General features: G+C 38.3%; 1 protein-coding gene across 1 annotated transcript in view; it reads right to left on the bottom strand.

Annotated features, from left to right (window-relative positions):
- Positions 1-26,448, bottom strand: part of CABIN1 (calcineurin binding protein 1) — a 198,284-nt gene that overhangs the window by 167,951 nt on the left and 3,885 nt on the right. The window contains exons 5-18 of the mRNA XM_065417969.1: positions 24,999-25,179; positions 22,301-22,430; positions 20,184-20,333; positions 18,767-19,059; positions 16,868-17,036; positions 14,397-14,533; positions 13,724-13,941; positions 10,949-11,027; positions 10,497-10,684; positions 8,278-8,427; positions 6,966-7,160; positions 4,847-5,083; positions 1,814-1,973; positions 1,435-1,550 (exon numbers count right to left, since the gene is read on the bottom strand). Coding sequence (XP_065274041.1) covers positions 1,435-1,550; positions 1,814-1,973; positions 4,847-5,083; positions 6,966-7,160; positions 8,278-8,427; positions 10,497-10,684; positions 10,949-11,027; positions 13,724-13,941; positions 14,397-14,533; positions 16,868-17,036; positions 18,767-19,059; positions 20,184-20,333; positions 22,301-22,430; positions 24,999-25,179 — 2,403 coding nt within the window. The remainder of the gene's footprint in view (positions 1-1,434; positions 1,551-1,813; positions 1,974-4,846; positions 5,084-6,965; positions 7,161-8,277; positions 8,428-10,496; positions 10,685-10,948; positions 11,028-13,723; positions 13,942-14,396; positions 14,534-16,867; positions 17,037-18,766; positions 19,060-20,183; positions 20,334-22,300; positions 22,431-24,998; positions 25,180-26,448) is intronic.

Consider the following 26,448-nt stretch of genomic DNA (forward strand, 5'->3'; position numbering starts at 1 on the left):
TGGGCCAGACCTGTCTGTATTTCCCTAGGAGGCTCCAGCCTGGCAGTATAGAACAGCTGGGAAGCCTGTTGTAGAGGTAGTAGCAGGGGAAGGGAGCTGGGCATGAAGGTCCCTTATCACGCTCTCTGGTGTCAGCAGCACCCATGTTGTATCCAGTGTCCTCCATCCATGGCCTGAGGAGAGACTGAAGGGTACGAGGTGGCTGAATTCTGCGGTCAGCAGCATGCTGCTGGTGAGGGCTCTAGGGACAAAGGCATGATGCCATTCTGGCATCACTCCCCTCATGGAGTTGAGAGAGGGGGAGCTGCTTACCCCCTAGAGCCGGTTTTTCTAATCCTAGCTGCCTCCTTTCCTGCCTGGGGGAGGGGGACAGAAGTGAGCCCACCTAGACTAAGCTGCTGAGACAATGCATGTGTCTTGCCCAGCAGAGCTGGCCTCTTCTATCCCTCATGCCCAGGGAATGGCAGCAAAGGCAAACCTGCTCAGACTGAGCTGAGAGAAACTGCATCTTGCCCACAGAACTGGCTGAGTTCTCCAATGTGACACCCAATAAGCAGAGGAGGGACACAGACCTTGCCTTCTGCCTTTCCTTAGTCTAGCTGTCTCCCCTGAAGCCTGTAGGGGTGCTAGCTACTGCAAATGCCTCAAAGAGAGAAGTAGAGCTGGGGGACAATTTCCCCCAAAAGGGAAAAACACAGCGCAAGGAGATGGCAGGGAAATAAGACACACTGCTGAGCCAAAAAGTTATTCAGAAACTTGAAACAAAGTTTCAGTAAAGCTCTGCATCAGGAAGATCTGGAAGAACCACAGGTCTGGTTCTGCTCCCAAACCGCAAAGCAGCAAGTGCCCTTTGTACCAGATATCTGGACCAGAGCACAATAAAAAAAAGCAATATCATGCTCAGTCATCAGGTTACAAGTTATGTTGATGGATGCTGACAATACCATTCATTAACATGGTTTCTACTAACTTCAGAAAACCTCAGTTTAATTCTTTTTCTCTCTCTTAAAAAAAAAAAAAAAAAAAAAAGTACAGTACCCACCATTGCTTTATTAAAATTTCAGTTGCATAATTTGAACCTTGTGTTGATCACTGAGAACAGAGGCTGATGAAAGAGCATAATTTTTTCAGGCAAATCAGTAATAACCTTTATTCAGTGCTTTACAGTTTCAAAGAAATGTATAGTGAATGAGTAATGAATAGTTAATGAGTTAACATAAGACAGTCTGTTATCCCAGGCAAATGACCTGTTTTGTCTGTTTAGGAAAGCCAGATAACTTTTTCAGACTATGATGGATAACAGCTTGGAAGAGCAATCCTTAACTACTTCATTACCTAGGATAAAATGGCCATTCCAATACATGTATATGGGGGTAGGGAACAGGAGAAAAAACAAATAAAAAAAAATGTTTAATATTTAATATCAATACTCACATAGAATTTGAGAAGGGCACCCTCTGAGTTACAACACCAAGATCTTCTTCCTAGGTACTCATGAGCAGTGTTCAGTAACATGAGGGAAGGAGGCAGCATAGGCGTGTCAGGACTCACTGGAAGAAAGATGCCAGTGATTATATCTCCTAAGTACAAAACTGAGCTAACCTATAATTATATAGCCACTTATTTCTCCGCGTTTTGGTAAGGAAACCTTTCCTCAGAATGACTGTCCACTGTGGTGAGGAAATGAGGATTGGAGACTCCCTAAGTGAGGGGGACAAAGGAACACTAGCCATTTCCCATACACATGCCAAAGAGGAAAAGGATAAGGAGCAATGTTTTAACAACATATAACATTGACAAATTAAACTATTACCTTCCTCACACTGGCTTTGGAGCTGCTGCTGCTGACAGCAAAGGGATCGGAAGGCATCTTCTTCATGCTGGATGATTCGGTGCAAAATAATCCAGGGAAGCACTGACGAGACATATGGCTCTTTGGCTTCCTCCTGGATTGCCATGCTGCAATCTATAATCTAATAAAGAAATATACTATACCCATTAGAAAAAGGATTTACACATGTCCAGATGACTCAGCTGGTAGTGCATCCTATTCATACACAAACAAAATCTAAATTTAAGTAGCTTTGCTTCTTGTGCTGGCTGGGCCTGAAAGTACTAAAAGGAGAAGACACTCTCAACTTCCAGAATTTGATAATATGGGAAAAGCCCATTTTTCTTACCTGTAAGGTCGTTTTCTAACTAGGTACATTTGTACTAATATCACACTAGAACAAGTGCAAATCACTAAGCGAATAGCAGAAATTTTGAACACTAACAGAAGCTGCATCAAGGCTCCTGTTAGTGATGACTATAAAGAGATGTATTTGCACCCTGGAAGGTAAGACATACCTGCTTAGAACGAAACTGGACAAAAGTTAGTTCCAACAAATTTAAATAAAATGAACATCTTGTAGCCAGATACAGCCAACTAGGAATTATGAACAGATTCTCCTGAAGAAATACATTTCAGAAAGAGTAGTTAACTAATGAATAACGCATAACAACAAACAGACTAGAAATAAGGGATGGGTGGGTGTGTGACAGATAGTCTGTTAGAGAAATACCAGTATCATTTACCTATGAAAAATTGCCTATTCTCGAAACAGAGAAGACAACAGCTGAAAGAAAAGGGATTTGTATGGCTTTCCCTCTATGTCCCTTCTCCAGAACATATGCTAGAAGAGCTCTACTGAAAGCTGCATCTACTGAAGCATATTTGACTACCTTATAGCGTCTAGTAAAAGCATGCATTGAGGACCACACAGCAACTTTACAAATCTGTTAGTAAAAATAGTGTCCTTTTTCAGTTAACCAGGTGGAGTTGCTATTCAGGAAATGGACTGTGATATTCAGAGAAGTATAGGCTTTAGTAACACATTCCATATCATTTAGATAGTATGTTTTTATGGAACTTATGCTTTTCCTTTGGCCTCTCAAAAGTAAAATGAACAAACATCCATAAACTCAGAACTTTTGTATTTTATTCTTATTTTTATGTCCTATTGAACATCTCAGCTGGGATGGAGAGACAAAGGCCTAGGAAAGGAAGACTAATCTCTTGATTCGGATAGAAATTAGTAGTGCAAGTTACATCAACTCTCCATGCCTCAGTTTCACCCACTGAAAAGTGGGAGTAATGATCTTTACAAAGGATTGTAAGTGACACAGAGCTACAGATGAAAAGATCTATATAAGAGTATTATCATCGTTTTTCGTTAATGTAAGAAATAAAACCCAACTCTCGACTTCTAATATTAAAGTCTCTTTGAAGGAGAACTCAACTGTAACATGAAAGGTATTCCAACAGCTATATCTATTTCTAAATGAGAGTGTGTCCCTATACAATTTTAAGTGTCTAATCAGTAACTAAAAAAATAAACCCCCTGACAATCAAGAAGCAGTTAAGAACAAAAAACAAAAAAAAAGAAGCAATCAATTTGGCATAAAATAAATAGGAAGCTAGCATTTTGACAATTTCTTTAAATTATGTAGGATTGAGAAAATTCAGGTACTGTTAAAACTTTCTGGAAAACCCTCTACTATAAACCAAAACAAATTAAGGAATTTACCTCTAGCAAATTTGAAATTCTCTGATTTTCCTTTCCCCCACACCCCAAATGGGAAATTGATTTATAACGTCCAATTTACCTCAGGGAGAGAGCCTCTTGGTGAGCAGTACAATGCCCCATCATTAAAACAGTAGCCCTAACCTTAAACAAAGATAACAGCCCCAGTTACTGAAACGGTGACAGGTGTTTTTAAAATTTCTGGAAATTCCTTCTTTATTTTATTATATTATACTTAGAGACATATTTTACGCATATAAACTGTATATATTTGTTCTTATCTGTGAAAATATTTATGGTATTACAAGAAATTCCTGCCGTTTCCCCTATAATAGCCTTACCCTTAGTGCCACTTTAACTAGTGACCAAATAGGCATCATTGTGCACATTGCTCTAAAGCCTTAGGGTCAGATTGTGCAAGGTGCCAAGTGACCTCAGCTCCCACTGAAGTTAATGACAATTGAGGGCACTCAGAATGTTGCAGATAGCAATTAGCAAGCTTGGGTTTCTAAAGAGGAAATAATATCGAAAGTAGTTTACTATTCTGGCACTTGTGGCACTTAAATGAGAAGTTCAGGAAAAAAGTAAACAGTTTTCAAAATTTCAGAAGAACTTCTACAAAAAGGCTAAATATTGCCTGTAATTTTAAAACTGGAAAGAGGTAATAACCATCATTTTACTTAATTCTGTCCTTAAGAGGAAGGGAAAAAGGAATGAGGATGAAAATACCCCTCATAATCATCAGATTTCCAATTCTGACTCACGTCCTATATCTGTATAAGAATCTAAAGAACTGATCAGCCGCCAGAGATACTAGCATCTCAGTTGAATGATGTAACATACCAACAATACCAACTGACTGTACCTGTTCCTAAGGTTCATAGGATCTTTCTTACCATCCCTCATGTGAATGGCAGGAATATGCAGCAAGATCTGTGCCAGAAACAAACTGGGCCCAGCCAGCTGGACCAAAGCTTGCACTGCTGCCCCTAGAAACAGAGTCATAGCCAGCAGTACTGCTCTCTGAGCCACCTTATTACTATTCCTTGCTCATTTCAGCAGAGACAGTGCTCAGAATTAGCTGCCATTACTGATTTCAGAAGAGATTCTGCATCTGACATCTTGCAGTGAAAACTAAGAGTGTGAAAGGAAACAGCCCACACAGAAATGTAACCCAAGAGAGACTCTGCAAGTGGGTGGCAGTTTAGGCAGCAGCTGTATCACGCCTAAAAAAGATCTGTGGCACAGTGGCTGCTTGCTAGTGTAGGTGAACAGGTTACCTGAATGAGGTTGTTTGTTAGCCGAATGAGGCTCAGTGTTATAGAAGATTCCTTCAGGATGCTGCTGTCTGACGACAGTGAGCGATCAATCCCCGTGAGCAGCTGTGTTACTGTAGCAACCCACTCTTCTTTAGCAGAAGCTACTGTCATGTTAATCATCTGCTGAATTGCTTCGTTCAAGGCAACTTCAGAGCATTCAAAACATTGCCTGTAATCCTTCTGTTTCAGCAGGGAATCCTAGTGAATGTTAACATGAAAAAAAATGTTATATGGATCTAATGTTTATTTCAAAGCATAAAAGCACAATAAAGGGGAAAGGAGAATGGAAGAAGGCACACAGTTTGCAGCTAATGTTTACTCTACTGAGATACCAGTATGAAGTTTCTAAATGTGACATAAAATGGGCAATACAAGAGACCCCAGAACCCATGCTCCTCAACTGAGTGTCATCAGGGAAGCAACACTGAGTCCCATTCTCTGAATACAAAGAGACTCTACATGAGCCTCCTTTGCAGGAAAGAGGCAGCAATGAGCCTCTTGCTTAAAAGCCACATACTGCCGTGTAAAGAGGTTCAACAGAATCAGAGTTTGAGTCACTATGGACCCATGCTACTATGTTATTACTGATTTAGAAAACAAGCTCATATAATGATAAAGGCTACAATGCTCAAAGTATTTTTATGATCCCCAGCTCTAAGATTCTTTCTTGTTGAGTATGGAAAACAAGTTCTGATGTCCCACTATCACAACAAAATAGGAATGTGGATGAAAAGTAACTGGCCCAGGCTCACTCCAGTCAAACTAGCAGTAAAAATAGCCAACACAGAGGAAAGACTAAGGAACTGACAGACTGCATCCTGCTCCCTCAGCAGAGGGCATCTGTCCCTTAATTGTCATGGTAGTGCATAATCTTCTGATCTTGCTAGACTAATCTCCTATCCTGTACTTTCGGATTGCAGCAGCGGTCAAGAACTTTTTTTTAAATCTATAGTTGGGCAATATCTGGCACCCTTTTCTGTTAGATAAGGATCTTGCCATGTTGATCTAAGCTTTTATCACCTCCAGGTTGGACTTTTGTAATATGCTGTGAAGCCACCCTGGAGATCACAGGCAGGCTGCTGCACCAGCTGTAAAGCAGGACAGACCAATGAGAAGTTATCACACCAGTGCTTCTTGCCTCACATCCAGTTGTCTAACAACTTTCAGGTGCATAGGATGCTTGGAGCCACCATATAAATAGTCACGGGCAACAAAAACTCCAAGTCCTAATAGCAGGCCATTGGTAAAGTGGGTTCATCCATAATAAACCTCTAAAACTGATCCAGGTTCACTCGAGTTTATACAGCCTTAAAGTTTTCAAACTCCAGTGAACCTGGATAGATTTTAGAGGTTTGGGTGAATATTCTCTCTCTCTATTACATACATATACACACACACACACACACACACACACACACATTTTTTCTCTCTCTCTCGCTACAAATATATATACATACATATATACACCTCTACCTCGATATAACGCTGTCCTCGGGAGCCAAAAAATCTTACCGCATTATAGGTGAAACCGCGTTATATCGAACTTGCTTTGATCCACCGGAATGCGCAGCCCCGCCCCCCCGGAGCACTGCTTTACCGCGTTATATCCGAATTCGTGTATATAGGGTGGCGTTATATCAAGGCAGAGGTGTATATATAGATATATATCTATATATATCTATCTATCTATATATATATCTACATATATTGCTTGCGTTTGAAGCCCTCCCCTATAAGCAGTAACAGAAAAATAATAACCATGTCTAATTTTTTATTTATGAATTCATTTGCATGTTTTACTGGAAAATTCTGACTGCTGAAGGCAAGAGTTCGTTTGAACAACACACACACACACTCTGTTATTGATCAGAGAGCTTAAACTATGAGTTTAAGCTTCAACAGAACTTTGCCAATTTACTTCACCTGAGGATCTGGCCCCATGTTTTGCTTCTTAAATGAAGTCAACAAAATTCATCATTAATGCTAACCCTCCAAATCTTTATGTTGCTCTTGGAAATAAAGCAGATGCAGGGCTTTCAAACCCTCACTAAAGATAACTTTTTAAAGAAACATAACAAACCTGCAACAGAAGTAACTGTGTTGGTCTCTCTGGTATAGATATAACAAATTCCAGATGTTTAGCTCTACCATATCCACTAAAGCACAAGGTTGGGCGAAGCAGATGCACCACTGCCTTGTAATCCCCTGCCTCATACAGTCGCTGGATCTCCTCCAAAGACTGGCATCTCTCCAGAGACTTTAGGTTCTTGTCAATCTGCAAAAGTCACAGATGGTGCAATCCAACCTACATTTCACCTTCATGTGCAAATGACTGACTTTTCTTATGAACAACAAAGCTATAGCTGTAGGATGTGTAAAGTTTACAGCACTGTAAGGAAGAGAAACGACAAGGAAGAAAGTAGACAAGCTTCCACCCCATTATCACTTACCCCAACTTGTATTTAATTTTTTTTTAAATTAATACTATTGTTTTTTGTATCTAAGCCATAAATTTGAAAATCTCACATTTTTCTGATGAACTATGAGAAAGAGCGATCATGGGAAAGCCTTTAGAATCGAAATGGCATTGCTTGCGTTTGAAGCCCTCCCCTATAAGCAGTAACAGAAAAATAATAACCATGTCTAATTTTTTATTTATGAATTCATTTGCATGTTTTACTGGAAAATTCTGACTGCTGAAGGCAAGAGTTCATTTGAACAACAGTGACATTAAAGCACAAGAAATCCTCTAAAACAAAGCTCTAGTCTAATGACTAACAGCTGTATACGCAGCACCCTGATAGCAATCTTTTTCACTCTATTTATTAAGCAGACTGAATTGTGCAGGGACCAGTAATAGACAAAGAAAGCATTTACCTGAAAAAGGGAAGGATGGTTTTCAAATCAATTAACTATAAAAACACAGTCATTGTTGGTTTTATCCTGGTTTGTGAAAATATTCTTCACTCTAAGACGGTTGCTACTGATGTTGTACATGCTACTTTTCCATCAGGGCAAGTGCTAGTAATTTTGAAATGAGTCTTGCAACTATGGCACTGTTTCTGAGCACTGCTGATATAGAAGCCACACTAGTTTGTTTTGTTTTATATCATAAAACATGCTTTTTATCCCCAAAGGGAATAAATGTCTCTAAGGAGCATAGGAACTTGTCCCTTAGCATCTCTAGCTCAGATTCCCTCCAGAAGTATCACATTACCAGCCCAAAAGAAAATGGATTGTGCACAAGAAAATGGCGCACACATATAAAATCTCTAGTTTCTCACAAGACTTAGCTCTTCTTTAGAAATGTCTCAAAAACACATTACGTTGACTGGAATCCTCAATTTTGGAAGAACCTAGAAACAGAAAAACCCAAACAAACTGATCCCTACCTCTTCTAGAGAAACAACAGAATCAACATGGAGGTTAGGTAATCGGATCACGATGCTGCGTTCATTGCCAGCTTTGGCTTGGATTGCAGTGGAACTCTGCAGCATTTCGGTGCAGATGTCATAATTCTCCAATGCCTGCTCCATGTCACCCTGTGGAAACAGTTAGAAGAAATCACACAATGCTACCTGAGATTCTTCAAAAGCAGCTAGGCAATGTTGAATCACTAACTCTGAGTACACTGTCAGTGAGAGATAGGCAAATTTGGGAGGGTACTTTACTAATCAAAATATCAACCAAAAGAGTCATCACCAATAAACAGTTTACCAGTCTATTCTACCAGTTATCTTCATCACCATTGGGGGGGGGGGGGGGGCGGAGAAGGGGAGGAAATCGGACACCTAGGTATTCAAGTTACATAGCAAGAAAATGTATTTGTATAAATTGACTAACATTCTCTTTCTCTGAAAGTGAAGGGAGGCAGATTAAATCCAGAAGTAAGTCTTCCTTTTGTGCTGACCAGAACCATACATTTGGGTAACATTACTGAGATGTACAGCTAACTGGTTAAGATAAACTAAAACTGTGAGGAACCCACGTTGTCCATCTTAAACAGATTTGAGTTTTCCTACAAGGGAGGGATCAGGACAGGAAGAGAGGCTGTAGAGGGAGAAAATATAACTCACTAAAGCTAAAGAGATACAGCACTAGCCATACAGCAGTTTGTTTAATAAAGATGATCAATCCATTTTGACTGGACAACCTGCATTCAGTTTAAGTGGAGTTGGCTCTGATTCCAAATGTATATTTATGTTTCAGATTATCCTTCTACTTCCATCTTTGTTTTTAAATTGAAATATCTAGATCTGTTGTGAAACAGAGGAGTTACATGTGTGTCATAAAAATTGTATCTTTCAGTGAAATAGAGCAAAAAGTATTAGTCTAGTCTATATGTTTCTTCATTACTGGGACTGTGCAGTGACAGTTGATTTTGAATTGTCTTCACCTGGAAAGGGAATTAGAAGATCTTTTTAACTTAAAGAAATTTTATTTTTGAGTGAAAATAAAATGACTTATCAAGGAGTCTCTACTTTAGATGCGTAAAATGATTAAACATAGTTTATAAATGAGAAGGAGGTTCTGTCCCCACTAATTTTTCTATGGAACAATCCAGTTTTTCATTAGATGGATTTCTTAAAGAAGGATTTTGAGATATGAAAATAAAAAGGGAAATGAATTACTCAGTGGGTGCATATGAAATCAACGGATATTGTACTTTATCAATTGAAGATTAAAGTTTGATTAGTCAAACCCACATTTTTCTTCTCAACAGTTTAGAATTAAGTACAGACAATCTGTAAACATTTTCTTTGCTGCCTTAAGAAACTGATGCTTGAAATAAAATAATGAAGTAGTCTGGAATCCAACAAATAACTTTTCTTGGGACTGTTTACTTGAGCAATCAGTCTAAAACAAACTGCTTGAAAATCTGTACATGAAATGAATAATTGTCAAAAGAAGGCTCAAGCTCCATCAATCACAACATATAAATGTTGACTCGATGCACAGTTGCATTTTGGACATTCTATTTGGGCTTCTATTACAGATTCTATGAGCTACATCCAGGCTTCAGTCTGCTAGTGAATTTGCGTATTGCGGCTGCTCATTATAACTCCAGTCGAAATTTATTTCTGGGGACCAAAGACAAATTACTTTAAACACATGTGTATGTACCAAAATGACTGAATGCTGGTACAGTGCATAAGAATTACGGCCAGATACTTCACATCTATCTAATTACTGAATGTTCATAGGGACATTTAATGAAACTAAATAAAACAGTATCAAAGGGGTAGCCGTGTTAGTCTGGATCTGTAAAAGCAGCAAAGAGTCCTGTGGCACCTTATAGACTAACAGACGTATGCATGCATCCGAAGAAGTGGGTATTCACCCACGAAGGCTCATGCTCCCATACGTCTGTTAGTCTATAAGGTGCCACAGGACTCTTTGCTGCTTTTAAATAAAACAGACTAATGTAACCTCTACTTTATCTTCAAATTAGAGCTCAGTCAAGATATTCCTGAAGTGGTGGGTATGGTGCGTTGATGACTTACCATACCCACCACTTCAACTGCTTATAGTAATTCTAAAGTCCATTTGTTTAAAAAAAATATGCTAAATGTGAAAAATTCTATTTGTTGAACTCAAAATGAAAACAAACCTGCAGTGCTAGAAAGCGAGCCTTCAGCCAATACACTCGAGCCACAAACTCCAGCCAGCCTTCCTCAAATAGATCTCGCTGGGAGGATGCAAATGAGAGCTGCAACAAGTCCCCCAGAAAATGGGATCCTGGGAAATCAGGACCAAACTTTCCATTCACAGTGGCAGAAGGGCAATTTCGAGGGGAAACTGTAAATTAATTTATTACAGTTTAGCATAAAATCACATTCTCCCTATGCAAACAATTCCACGTGCAGCAGCTGCAACACTCAGCTCACCCTTCTAACACAAACACTAATAAAAAAAATGATGATGAACTGTTGTACACATCCATTGCTAAGACCTACATCTGGAGAAGTAACAGCTCAGTAGTCTAATAAATGATTCACAACATTTCTTACAAGTTTAATTTACATTATAAGAATAGCCTAGCAGAGAAAAAACAATTCTCACCTGTAGAGCTCTTCCCTTTGGTCAGCAACCATTGGTCAAGTTGTAGTTCCATGCAAGAAAGACTCATCAGCATCATATCCTACAGGGAAGGTATGAAGAGGTCAGGGAAGAATATAAAGAACCTTGTTTGGAAAGTAAAAAGAAGTTAACAATTCACTTGAAAGGAAGCTTTCTAATTAATCCTCTTTTGTGATTTCCATTTCCAAGCTACAGCCATCTTGGCTTTCTTCTGTCTAAGGAAAGGAGGTTGCCCTCTTTCTATGATGCTCAGTAGGATTAAAAAGACCCCCCCCGGCCTTTTACAACTAGAAAGAGGAATGGAAAAAAATCTGTTTATGAAAAGATAAGACGATCTAGTGGGGAAGAAGATAAGAAGGGAACAGTTGGCCCAGTCTTGAAAAAGAGCAGCATCCTCAATCTAAAATACAACCATTTTAAATTGCTTCATCATTAATACTTTATGTTAGAACATCTGAAAAAAAACACATCAAAAGGCTGAGATGAATACTGAAGAAGTTGTAGAAATCAAGGAGATCGAGCACATATGCTAGTTTTGCCAGCTCATTAATGCTTTCTGCATAAAGACAGGTGGATTTAAAAAAAAACAACAAAAAAAAACTGGATATGAGTTGTTCCTGGTAACACTGGATGTTCTGTTACAGCTCTTACAGACGTGGTTGTGTGGATTAAAGAGAAATTTATTTTTACATTTTTTTCACAGTAACCAGGGTTGTAACTGCAGCTCCATCTGGAGAGGGTGAAAGCTCCTGACATGGGTTCAAAAATCTCTGTACCCTAAAATCTCTGGGCATTTGTTACATCCAAAGGCATAATCTTCTATCCCAAATAAACTCAAAAACAAAAGGGCATCTTGGAAATCAATTTATAATCAAAGTTAAATGGAAAGATTCAGAAGCAATATATGTTAATCAGAACTCCCGAATTTCCTAATATTTATTTGTGTAAAATCTAATCCATAATGTTGTATGTAGTAATTTTGATTTTTTAATTTAATATATAAGCAATAAAGATCAAGCAGTCTCATACAAACAAATCAAACAGTAATATATATAGCAATAGATATGCATACTAGTGTAGATTGTTTAGAGTATGTTATATCTATACAGCAACACTACTTTTTTAAATCACCAAGATGTTATTATTTTCAAAGCTCAATTTTATTTTGCACAGCATTAAATACGCTGGTGATGGAAAAGCTGAAATGTGAGAAATAGCAAAAGAGGAAACTATTTGGGAGTGTAGTTACCATGAATACTCAAAGTCAGAACTCTTCAGCTACAGGTCTGATCCTTCTTGCTAATGTCTTAAAAACACAGTAATATAGACAGCAGCCAGTGGACAAAGAATATAGCATTCTGCTTTTACTATTACCACATACAGTATTTAACCTAAAATGTGTGCATTCATGTAAGCCAGGCCCATTTTGGGTTCCAATTTATTGTATAATTTTTGTTTTTCTATTTTGTATTTGTGAAATTTATATACCTGTATTTGGAAAAGGAAATAAAAGTTTTTCATTGTACTTTCACTATGGGATGTAATTATTTTTTTAAAAACAAACTCAACAATTTGCCATTAATTAAGTCACTATACCTTTTATACGTTCTATTTAAAACAGGGACTTTCCTAAAACCCATGTACAGTAAAAGCTCTTTTATCCGGCATTTCACCAAGCTGCAAACTCTATAAACTAGCATTTCTTAGCTGCACTGAAAGTATGGTTTATAGTGCGGTTGGTGAGGGGCTAGCAGGGGGCTGGGGCATGGGAGGGGCTGCGGGGTATGCTCTGGGAGGGAGTTTGGGTCCTGGAGCGGACTTGGGGTAGGGAGTTGGGGCGTGGGAGAGGCTTGGGGGGCTGGATGGGGGGGCACTCACCTCCGGCGGCTTCCCGCAAGCAGCTCCCTGTCCCTGCTGTTGCTGGCGGAGTCGCAGCAGGCGGCTCTGCAGGCATGCTGCCTCCGTCACCCTTCCCTGAGCGCTGACTCTGCGGCTCCCAGCCCACTGGCCGGGAAAGCCGCAAGGGGCAGCGTGCCTGCTTGCAGAGCTGCCTGGCCGCGCCTCCGCCAGGAGCAGAAGGGATGGGGAGTCGCTTGCAGGGAGCTGCCAGAGGTGAGCACCCCATCCGCCCCCATCGGGCACCCCGAGTTCCCTCCCATGCCTCAACCCCCTGCTCCAAGCCCCCTCCTGGACCCAAACACCCTCCCACGCCCCTGCCCCACACACCCTCCCACCGACACTCCAAACCCCTCCCTCTGAGTTAACCAGCATTTTTAATTTACCGGCACTCCCCCATTCCCCCAGCATGCCGGTTAAAAAAGCTTTTACTGTACTTGAAACCTTGGTATGGCATCTAAACCACAAACATTTTGAGCCAAACAACAATGCTGCACAGACCACAAGAAATGCTCCGTGAATGGTGCAGCCTCAACTCAGCCCTTCAAGGCAGAACACAAAGCTGTGTGTGCACGCCATTTGAGATGCAGGAGGCAGCTCCAGACACAGAGTGAAAGATCAAAGTATGTGTAAGTACTGTAAGACATAGCAGTTTAGTGACAGAAACAACAGCTGCAGTGCACTCAAGTTGTTTTTTGACTGAAGTTAGAGCTAGAGCGAACAATATCCCAGGCATAGATCATGAGAGGGACAACCTGAGCTTGAGTTGCCACACTGAGGTTAGCCACATTCAAGACACACACAGCAATATACGGTGGATAGGGAAAATTAAGCAGCTCAAAAAATAGAGCATTTCCTTACCTTGATGTGCTGGTTGCTACAATCCCTCAGTAACGGGTTGGGCAAATTACTACTATGCTTTCTCCAGCTATTGTAGATACTAAGGACCACCTCAGACAAGCCAGGTGGCCACTTTACCAGGAACTTCTGGCTGATTACTTTCAGATATCTCATCATCAGTTCTAGGATGCCACCATTGTTCAGGTTATCCAATAGGAATTCATGAACATCTTGCTTCTCTGGAAAGCAGATGAGCACAAAGTATATGAGACCTGTTTGTTGAAACTAACCACATTTAATTCCTTGCCTCACTTCTAAGAATAATACTTTTAATGTTTTGTGACATTTAGCACACATCTTGCATAAAGAACACCCATAACACCTTTATGACACAGTGGTTCTCCTTTTGCAGGAATAGCTTTGAATTTATGCAGAATAAAGTGACTATACTAAAATGGTTAAAAGAGATCATGCACACAACACAGATCACACACAAATAAGCAGCCCAATGAAAACACAAAAATAATTTATGAATACAGTGAAGCTCAGTCAATTGATCTATTAAAATAAACCCTTTAAAAGAATAGATTCTTTTGTGCACAAAAAGAAAGAAAACAGAAGAAGTGGGAGTAAAAAAGCAGACATAAGGGGAAAAAGAAAACAAGTAGAAAAATGGATATGCTGAAGTCCCTACCAGATTCCATGAACGTTGTAGAGTCAAATGACAGTCTGTGTGGTCCAATATGCTGGAAATTCTCTTGTTTGATCTCTGATTGCACCTCGTAGTTATTGAAAGGATCATCCTCTTCCTCTGGATCCAGTTTCCTCAGCCTGGGTGAAAAGGGGTAAAAGACAGTATTTGTGAGAGTCTGAATATTACTTTCAATAACAAATAGCTTGCTAGGTGTAGGTGTTATGTATATTTTCACAATGAAAGTACCCTAGTTGGAGTTCATCATTAGAAATTTAAATTTATTCCCAGACTTCATCAGAGGAAAAAAACCTCAAGCATGCTATACCTAAAAATGGAAAGAAACAGCCTACAGAAAAGAGCAAATCCCAGCAAATAAGCATCAGAAACTGACAAGACTACTCCACCACATTTGGAATTGTTTTTCAAAAAACAGTATTATCAGCACTGTTATTTTGAGTACTAGCAGATCCGAACCCTTTTAGCAATGCAACTTAATATTTTCCTTTCAGAAGGATCTTTGTTTTTTAAATCATCTCACTCAAATCAGTAATCAATGTAAAAACAAAATATGCCTTCTGATTTAATAAGAAGTGCTGATCTGATTTGTTGACAATGATACTGGGGTCCGTACAGACCCAATGTGGTGTAAATCATACCCACTTCTTAACTATGCAAAAAAGTTCATGATATGCTTCTGCTTCTTCTCTAGAAAACAGTGAGCAAAATAACCTATATGAGAATACCTTACATAAACTTTAAAAAAAAAAGTATTTTTTTACTTTCAAGTTATTTTTCTCTGTCAAGGGACAGATTCCAGAAGACAAGCTGTTTGACCTATAAAAACCCAGTTCTGAAATAGGAAAATATTCTAATTGCCTTGCTTCAAGATTAAGAAATAGATGTGATGAAACTGATCATAAATTTGAACTTATTTTTAATTTTGCACATGAATGAATGTTGAGTGACTGGTTGTTGAAGAGCATCCCTTCCAAACAGCTATTTTTACAGGAATTTTGTTTTGAAATTTTTGTAAACTAATGACAATGTCATCTCAATACCCTTTTACCATGATAAGACCATGACAACTTCCTCAAAAGTGGTATCATCCAGATTTTTTTTTTAGATTTTTGGGGGTCATAGACTTAGTCTGTGTAATATGTAAAACACTGAATATTTTTAAAGTTGCTGATCTAAACAGAACTTTTCCTAAAACTGAGGCTCAAGCTGACCTCATTTGAAACTGATTGGACCAAGATGCATGGCTGCAAGGCAGGCCTCGCACATGACTTGTTCGAAGACCTTGAGGGAGGCACTGCAAGACAGAGTAAGTAAAGTTTACAAACTACAAGGATAAGGCCAAGAAGCCTCATCTTCTGGGTCCCAAGTCACCAGAGGAAAGATTGATGTTCCAGAATTCTCAAGACTAAACAACTTGGGGAGAAGAATTCATGACATCAATAATCAGGCCAGTCCTACCCAGGAGGAGGCCCGCTAGTGAGAAGCACTTTACCAGCAGAACATCATCGTTTAATTCCTTGACCGCAGTTCCAGCTCCTACTCAGAGTGCCCAGACGACTGTGAGAGCTGAAGTTTGCAAATTCCCTGTTACCTTATTTTTCCTTTTTCTGTTTTTGTCTTTTGTTCTTATTAGCTGGCAGATGACCCAGACAATTTAGACTTTTTATTTTTAGGATGTGGAAATGAAAAGTGCAGCTGTGTGCATGCATGTGTGTGAGAGCACCCATAACACCCAAGCAAGGAAGGCACCTGAAAGAAAAGTGCCTCAGATAAACAGTCCTCAATATTGTGTCATAAAAATTACCCATTAGAGTGTGTTCTATATTTCGAAGTCTTAAGAGATTTGAGATTGTCATCTGTCATTTCTGGTCAAAGTTGACTACTTATCCAACTTCTCTTGTTCTGTAGCAGTCTGTATTTTTATAATCTGTCTCATTTTGGGGGGGGTGGGAGGGGAAGGGGGTAAAGGTTAGCCACCACACAAGACTGAAATTTAAGGAGGAAACATTTGATAATTGGATCTGAGGTTGTACTCCAGACATTAGACAATAATTCGGTTTCGATATTAAGATACTTAACCATTCAAATGAGAGAACTAATGGACTTTTGTCAAACTCCTTAGCTGTGACTTCTAACCAAATGGTATAGCCACCTCCTCAGAATGTATAAGAATTGGTTATTTTTTGAACTAATCTGATGATTTAACTAAATTGATGATTTAATTCAATCCACTATTGAGATTAACTTGTTGCTTTATTGATTTTACGGTTGTTTTATTTTTAATAGTTTTAATACAATTTATAAAAAGATACCGAGTCACATTTATTTCATTCAATAAGCAACATAAGTCCAGTACCTCTGAGGATTTGGGTGATAACCAGCAGGTCAACAAAAAAGCCTGTGGTCCTCACATAATGCCAACAACTCTCATCACAAGTGAAGGTCTGCTGTACCTTGAAGGAAGGAACTTTACCAACAGTTCTTGAAAGTCAACTTTCTCCTCCTTTTTACACTTGGTATTTCGGACTCTAGCAGACCGCCTTTTTGCAGTTTCACCACTATCTTCTGTAATTCTCCTCCGCTTCACCCCTTTCTTGGATTTATCACTAACAGTTGTGTCACCTAGAAAACAGAATCAAACGTTTTCAAAACTCAAATTGCCAAACACACAATGGATAATGTTGCTTAATATCATGGTAATTTATGAAAAATATTTTAAATTTACTTTATTCTATGGCAACATCAAGGACCCAATTCTGTTCCTACTGAAGACAATGGCAAAATTCCTGTTAACTTAAATGGGAACAGAATCATTTACACAGAACTCTGGTTTGATGTTGGCCTTGTAGCCCACTTAAACAGAATCATGTTTATCATTGATCAAACTACAGTTAGGCCTAAATCATGTTTTGTTTCACAGAACAGTTACCATAAAAAATTAGCTAATATCATATACAGGAAGAGTCACAGTAGTGACTTGAGTCAAGGCAGATAGAGAATCCTACACTGTATTTCTACAGGACCAAACAAGATGGGGAACCTGGGGACTGCCCTGATAATAACAAGCATTATGATTTTACTATTTTTACAAAAATCTACTCATTCTATTACAATGTGCAAAAATAATTGCATCTCTTAATTAAGAAATGCATAGCTCAAATTCTAATTTTTCTTTTAATTTGAATACAAAGTAAATTAAGTTTGATATTCATGACATTTTGTATGCATGTAAATACTGGTCAGAACTAAGAAGCAGACTGGTTGAAAACTTGGTTTTTTTTAATATACTTTCTTTTAATCTTCTAATTTTCAGTACAATTTTGTGGCTTTTAAGGAAAGCTCTGCCTAGAGCTCTAACATCTGTAAATTCTCATAAACATCAACCAAAGACTGGTAGCCTTGTGAACAATAACTATAGATACAGATATATACACACACACACCCCTCCCTACACAGTATATGCCTTAGAACATCTGAGAACATGAATATCATCATGCAAACAAATTAATTCTCTGCTTCCTTATGTACTTAACAGGCCAAGCAGCTGATCTTATTTAATAGTAATAATATTTTGTCTTTTTATGGCTCCTTCCATCTGACAGCCTCAAGGTGCTTTACAAATATTAACAAATTAAGCCACATATCACCCAGGCATTATTATCCTTATATTACAGATGGGGAAACTGAGGCATGAGAGCAGCAGCACAGTCAAGAATAGAAGGGATTAGATACTACAGTGATGAGTGCTATAGAAAATCAATTATGGATAGAACTCAGAGCTAATCATTAACCAGTACCTCCTAGATCAGGGGTAGGCAACCTATGGCACGCATGCCAAAGGCGGCACACAAGCTGATTTTCAGTGGCACTCACACTGCCCGGGTCCTGGCCACCGGTCCGGGCAGCTCTGCATTTTAATTTAATTTTAAATGAAGCTTCTTAAACATTTTAAAAACCTTATTTACTTTACATACAACAATAGTTTAGTTATAGATTAGAGACTTATAGAAAGAGACCTTCTAAAAACGTTAAAATGTATTACTGGCACGCGAAACCTTAAATTAGAGTGAACAAATGAAGACTTGGCACACCACTTCTGAAAGGTTGCCGACCCCTGTCCTAGATCATTTAGACAGCTTTCCCTTTTTTAAAGTAATTGTTTTACAGATTATCACAGCTTTATATGACTGAACTTTTCTTTTTCTGACTTGGAATATATGTACATTGAAAATGCATTGGATCAGCTAGAAGACAGTTCAGAAAACACACATTTCTAAAGACAACTGACATTTTCCAGTCTCGTTTATGTCTGCAAAGACAACAGTGTTATCTGGAATTATAGACTAAAGTACCTTGCTCACCTATAGGCATTACTGATTCCAGTAAATTCTCATTATGACTGGAAAAATTGGGTGTCATTGGAGTGTAAGTTAATACTGGGTCACTCATTGTAACCACTGGATTAGTGCTGACAGGATTGGGCTGGATAACACTGACAGGAGTAGAGGTAGGAGAAAGAATCAAGTGCTGGACTGGGTCTTGGTACTCTGAGAGGTCAATTCTCTTCCCCAGGCTCGGTCGAGGAGGCTCACATGTTGTCAGGTGATGATACATAGCAAGTAAACTTTCTCCTAGACACTTCCACCTGCATGTAAAAACACAATCACAACACAACCTTATGAACACTTAATTTATCCATTTATTCATTAGCTTTTGCCACATAACCTTCTGTATTACAGTTAAAAAACCCTTTGCTGCAGGATGTAGGAATTATAATAAAGATGTTCTGCTATAGAAGGTTAGAATTACTGAGGGTACCAAAAGTGATTTTATCAGTGTAAGAGGAATAGATTCCTCGTGGAGTCAAAATCTGTTATACAACTAGAAAAGCTGGAGAATATTATTTTTGGTACCCTGTCCCCTCGAGAGTTCAGTTCAGGAGCAAATGTTTCATGGCTCTTGCTTCCTATTTGGAACATACTGTTGAACTACAGAGCAGGACCAACATTATCACAGCAATTAAAGCCATTGTTGGGAAGGAGAATTAAGTATAATAGAAGGGAAATGGAGCTCATGATATGCTTCACACCCAGAGAAAGCATTCATTGCTGAGGAAATCGTTGCATCTCAAAACCAAAAACATTATCCCAGTTTAACATGAACCATTTTCAGGTCTAGCATTATATTCAATGGGTAAGGGCAAGATTTTGTCAGCCTTTTACGCAATTAGTAGTAACTTGCTCTGAAATTGGATTACTTACAGAGGAAATTATTCAGTGCAAATAAGGGTGGCAGAATCAGGCCCTAAATAAGAAGATCACAGAAGTCTTTAACACACGTATTTAAAACACGCAATATACTCTAACAGGATTCCTAGACTATCCAAATGCACAATAGAACATTTTTGTAGACATTTAACATTTGTTTATAAATCTCCATGATCCAAATGGTAAAAATATTAAAAACATAAATTAAAAAAAAGCTTTAAAGTTCAGATACAAACCAATTAACGCAGGAAAATTTCAAATTTTCTGTTGTGAAGATATCCTGAATTTATCTATTTGTTCCTGGTTCATACCGCAGTTTTGTTTCAGCATGTTTTAATTGGTATGTATCAACTTTAATCTGGAAACATGAACAGAGCCAGATTCCTTACAGATTACTGAAACTTTAAAAAAATAAATATATATAATGAGGAAAAATACATGCTTAAGAGATTCCAATGAACCCTGGCCATGACTCTCTGAAACAGAGACAGTGATGACTTACGTGAAAAAGGGAATTGGCTGGACAAGCTTAAGATCTGGTTCTCTCTCTCGCACCATTAGAGCCTGCCTCTTTCTACGTAGCTCCAATGCTTCATCTATGATTGCTCTTGTTTCAGCTGCACTCACATTCACATCATGGATTGACATGTCACTGAGAGGTGGTGAGAAAGGAAGACAACATAGGTAGTTTTATTTTTTTAATATCAAATAGAGATTAACTTAAGATTCTCCTCTAACGTAGGGTACAAAAACAGTAATCACATATAAATGCACATATACATTTGTTCACAGTTCATTCTAAAATTAGATGGTTTGAGGCAGATTCTCCTCTTTCACGTTCTAAAACGTGAGAGATGAATAGGAAAGCAGTGAAATACATTACAGCAATGCTATTGTTATGGATGAGAAGCTCCTTTTGTTCCATGGTCCCATTCTGAACAACTCAATGTTTCAGCAAAAATAACATGTGGAGTTGAAAATTCTCTTGCAGGTTTTCAGTCCAGAGGTGAAATTTTTGAGAGCTTGAAAAATATCTATTCCATTGTTTTTGAGATATCAGACAGTGAGGGGAAAATGATCATTAAATGCTTTGCTGAATTTACGTGCTTAAAGCTTTGCTAAATCATTGCCTAAGTAACTAACCAACCAAAAGTCTAGGTCAGAGGCCCTTATTTTGTATATCTGACCCAAGTCAAAAAACAAGATCACCCTTCCTCTAAGATTCACTAGCTCCTTCCTTGCAAGCTAGCAAGCCATCCCTACACTAAACTTCTACCATAAGAGGCATCAGGAGCCCAAGTAGGTTTGGCAGCCTTTCTGATCTTTCCCAGCACACACTCCATCTTAACTACCTAGGATTATTTGAGTCTGTAACTATATGTCCACAAAAAATTAACTTTCAAATCACGTTTCACATGCTCAGCTGCTGAGCACTCAAGAGTTTGCTATGCTCTAAAAAATAAAATTTTAAAATGACTCTCTCAGGATACTGTAGAAAACCAGCAATACATCTGGGTCCCTTCAGATGGTTCCCCACACTTCATGTTTCAAAATTTGCAGACTATGTAGAGTACGGTGCCCATAATGTGAAAAGCTATTTGAATGCCTGACCAAAGAATCAACAGATGTGCACCAAGACTCACATCCCACTTTAATTCATCCACATAGCATACACATATTAAGGCACTGATGTTATCTACATGCGCAGGAACATAAAGTATAAACAGATGCACAATGGGACTGAGTTACAGTTGAATTAAAATCCTAATTTTGAATTTCTTGAGTTTTGTTGATGGACAGAGTGTTAGATGGGGAGTCAGGAGACCTGGCTCTGCTACTGAGCTGCTGGTGATTTTGGGTAAATCACTTCAATTCTCTGTGTCACTGTTTCTCCCAACTTTTAGATTATAAAATCTTCAAGGAAGGGAGAAGTCTCTAATTATAGGTTTGTACAATGCTTAGCACAATGGGACCCCAAACTTCATTGGGGCTTCTAGGCATTATCATAATATAAACAATAAAGTAACAAATCTCAACCATAATGTTGCAATAACATAGTTTTCAGAAAATATATAAATAATTCAAACGCTCACATAATCTTACAGGATTCTTGCATCTCAGATACCACAGAAGCTTACAAAACTAATAACCATATACAATTCTCACTGAAGTCAATGCAATAAGACTACATGGTTCAATTATATTAGTTTAAAGGAGGGGTAGGCAACCTATGGCACGCGTGCCAAAAGGCAGCACACAAGCTGATTTTCAGTGGCACTCACGCTGCCAGGGTCCTGGCCACCGGTCCGGGGGGCTCTGCATTTTAATTTAATTTTAAATGAAGCTTCTTAAACATTTTAAAAACCTTATTTGCTTTACATACAACAATAGTTTAGTTATATATTATAGACTTATAGAAAGAGACCTCCTAAAAACATTAAAATGTATTACTGGCACATGAAACCTTAAATTAGAGTGAATAAATGAAGACTCGGCACACCACTTCTGAAAGGTTACCGACCCCTGGTTTAAAGGGTTGAACCTCACTAGCCTTTCTGAACTACTCCTATCCTAAAATTCTAATGCAAGAACTATAGGATGACTAAGAATGAGATTCACCATTTGAGGAACATCCTTAATGAGTCTTTCCTGAGGCAAGGTTGCTCCTCAAAAATCTTCTCCTTCAGTACCAGTCCCTTGCTGTATTGGCAGTCTTTCTCCAGAGCTTTGCAGATAAAATACAAACATGCTAGTAGAGGGAAACAGAAATAAGAATTATGGGCAATTTGACACTATGAATCATTCAAAAAGTTCCCACTTCTGGGATAAATATAAACTACTAACAAGATTGTTAAAATCTCCAACTGGACATGAAACATTTCTACAATCATTGGTTTGTAATTCTCTCTGCAAATGGTTAAACACATAGAAATACAATTTAAATAACTTACCTGGGCATACTAATCATAACCCCACATTCTCAAGTTTTAGCCTCTAAAAACAAATCTACAACTTTGCTAAACAGCTTAAAGTCATTTATCATCAGATTTTGGTTTCAAACCCCCTATTTCTGAAAAACAGGAATCCTTTAGTGTTTTTACACCATTCCTCAGCATTTATCATGATTGCTGTATTACAAATTGCATTACAGCAGGAAAGGCCATATCCTGCATTCCTTACTAACCGGAGTAATTCCATTAAGACTATTCTCATGAGGAAGGCCTATGGGATCAGGCCCTACATCTCTAATTTACCTTGGAGCCACCTATTAGCCTTCATTTGTACTGGTTCATCTACCGCATAAAATCTGAATTTAAAAGTTGAGAGCCAGATATATCAACTGCTGCATAATTAACCATGCCAGGCTATGAACTATATTGTAGTTTTATACTCAAACCCTGGAGGTAACTTGCTAGAAATGACAACAAAGACAAAGAACATGCATGAGAGTGAGAGAGAGGTCTACAGGGAAGCTTCTTGCAGCGGCTCTGATGTATAATAGATCACAGCTCCAAATGATACTTCCACTCTAAATCCTACAGATATTTTTTAAATGTTGTGGGGCAGAGGAGAATAGATTATTACCCACAGAAATAAATGTCCTTCTGCACAGAGACAAATATCCTCCCATCAGAAAAAAAAAAAAGTATGGATTAAAAAAAGAACTTCATTGAAATGTTTGCTGTTTCATCCTTTTATCTGCTTAAGCAGAGTTTAAGAGTGCCATTCATAACTTCAGACTGGTGCAGGGACATATCTCTCTTGCTGCATGGTGCAGAGGGAATAGAAGAAGTGAATATCCTGTCCTTATGGACTAAAATTGCAGAAGAGAGAGGAATTAATGCTACATCTTCCCACTTCCCAGACCACAGAGAACTTTCCTCAGGAACAGCATGTAGCTGGGACTCCACAGGTTTTTTGGAGTTGTATGACCTTCTGGAGGGAAGCATGGCGAAGGATAGCTGCTCTCAACGGCATCATCCCTTGCTAAAATTCCAGCAAAAATTAATGGTGACTTTATCAGCTGGAACTTTTGCACAAACCCATTCCACATTATCTTCTCATTAGGTGGGTAGCGCGGTATGGTGCAGCTCCTAGGGAAGCTGAGCTGTGGGGGAAAAGGGGAGTGGCCCAGGAAGCAGTATGGATCCCTGGTCCTCTGTGGAATTTCCTCACAGATCTTCAGACATTTATACAGGTGCTGGGCCTTGTCCCCTGCTCCCTTTGTGGCCCCAGAAACCCTGTCTACTGACAAGGTATCTCAGAAACTCCACAAGCTACAACACTTAACTTCCTTACATGTATTTTTCCATGGAGTGCATTACCTGGTCCTTAATAGTTAAATTACTACCACACACTGTTCATTAATTACAATGGAACCAGCTTATAGAGAATCCTGTTGTACTACAGTTCTACTTATAGAGGAGTGAAAATTCTGTGGTGCAGAGCGAATATTTTCTTCACCTCAGTTTATTTAACTAGTTCAGTTCAATGACTAGGTCATGCAAGGGTAAGAAACCAGTTGGGAGTTGAAAAACCAGTAAAGGCTTGTTTTCCTCTTCCACTCTATGAATAAAACCTAAGTGTGAGAGAATGAGATCTCCTATTTCTAAAATCTTGAAGGACCTAGTGACCATAGATAATCAGTTCAAGTCACTAACTGAAGATAATACTTCCTTTGTTTAATAAATCAGTTGGTTTTAAATGCAAAACATTTCTGATAAAAACTTTTTTTTAATGTATCCCCATATTTAAGGTAATTTTATTTAATAAACTATTTAAATGCTATTTTTGTGAAATTTTAATTGAATCCAGACTCATGTATCCAACCAGGGATACTGAATTCAAAATATTTCCCCCTCAAAGGATCTTGTTTATAGTCCACCTCAAACATTCTACAGAAAAGCAAATCCTTCGGGCGGGCCAGGGGAGAAACGCATTTCAACTCAATATCCATGGTTGGAACTTTTGTTTCCTTGCCCCTCGTTTGTGTGTTCTGTTTGGGATCCCTTGTAACATATAATTATTTTAAAAAGTTGTAGGAATTCTAAAAGAGAAAAGAACTGAATAAAAATACTGAGCACAATGATGGTTTTCAATAAATAAATACAGCAGACAGGGATTTTTACTGTAATTAAAAGCAGTTACAGATCACTATACTTTACCATGAAAAATTTACACATTACATTTCAATACATTGCATGTTTAAGATATTGTGTCTGTAAGACTGAATCACTGTACTGTTCTGATCATATTGATTTTTACTTGAATTAATTATACATTTTAAGAAAAATTATACAAAACTAGCTGTACTTACTTGTATAGTCACTGAGCGTGTACAAGACTGTGATGAGGTTATCTAAACAAGGCCAGTGATCAGGATTACATCTGAGTCCTTCTTCAAAAGCATGACGTGCCAGTGGCATACGGATTAGCCTTATTGCTACACGACCAATTTTATACCATAGGTTGACATCAGTAGAGTCTAACATTACAGCCTAGAAAACATAAATATCACACCATATACACGTCAACATATGCATGTGTGTGTCTGTACACATTGCCTTATATAGTTTGTATTTGCTGGAGCTGAGGTTTATGATGGAACACTATTGTTCTTTGGGACTAAAATGGTGAGCAAGTAATGCCATATTTATTACCTAAACATACACACAATACATGCAAATTAGGGCTGTCGATTAATCACAATTAATTCACGCGATTAGCTCAAAAAAATTATTTGCGATTAAGCACAGTTTTAATTGCACTGTTAAACAACAGAATACCAATTGAAATTTATTAAATATGTTTGGAGGTTTTTCTATATTTTCAAATATATTGATTTCTATTACAACACAGAATAAAAAGTGTACACTGCTCACTTTATATTATTTTTATTACAAATATTTGCACTGTAAAAATGATAAAAAGAAACAGGATTTTTCAATTCACCTCATACAAGTACTGTAGTGCAATCTCTTTATCGTGAAAGTGCAACTTACGAATGTCAATTTTTTTTGTTACATGACTGCACTCAAGAACAAAACAATGCAAAACTTTACCGCCTACAAGTCCACTCAGTCCTACTACTTGTTCAGTCAGTCGCTAAGACAAACAAGTTTGCTTACATTTATGGGAGATGCTGCTGCCCACTTCTTATTTACAATGTCATCTGAAAGTGAAAACAGGCATTTGCATGGCACTTTTGTAGCCGGCACTGCAAGGCATTTATGAGCCAGACATAACTAAATGCTGTTTAGCAGACATAACTAAATGCTGTTTATGAATGTTTAGCATAAACTAAATGTTTATGCTAAACATTCATATGCCCCTTCATGCTTCGGCCACCCTTTCAGAGGACATGCTTCCATACTGATGCCGCTCATTAAAAAAATAATGTGTTAATTAAATTTGTGACTGAACTCCGTGGGGGAGAATTTTATGTCCCCTGCTCTGTTTTACCCACATTCTGCCTTATATACTCATGTTATAGTAGTCTCGGATGATGACCCAGCACATGTTGTTCCTTTTAAGAACACTTTCACAGCAGATTTGACAAAACACAAAGAAGGTACAAATCTGAGATTTCTAAAGATAGCTACAGCACTCATCCCAAGGTTTAAGAATCTGAAGTGCCTTCCAAAATTTGACAGGGAAGAGGTGTGGAACCTGCTTTCATAAGTCTTAAAAGAGCAACACTCCGATGCGGAAACTACAGAACCCGAACCATCAAAAAAGAAAATCAACCTTCTGCTGGTGGCATCTGA

The sequence above is a fragment of the Emys orbicularis genome, chromosome 16, assembly GCF_028017835.1.
Source record: "Emys orbicularis isolate rEmyOrb1 chromosome 16, rEmyOrb1.hap1, whole genome shotgun sequence".
In the NCBI taxonomy this organism is placed as follows: domain Eukaryota; kingdom Metazoa; phylum Chordata; order Testudines; family Emydidae; genus Emys; species Emys orbicularis.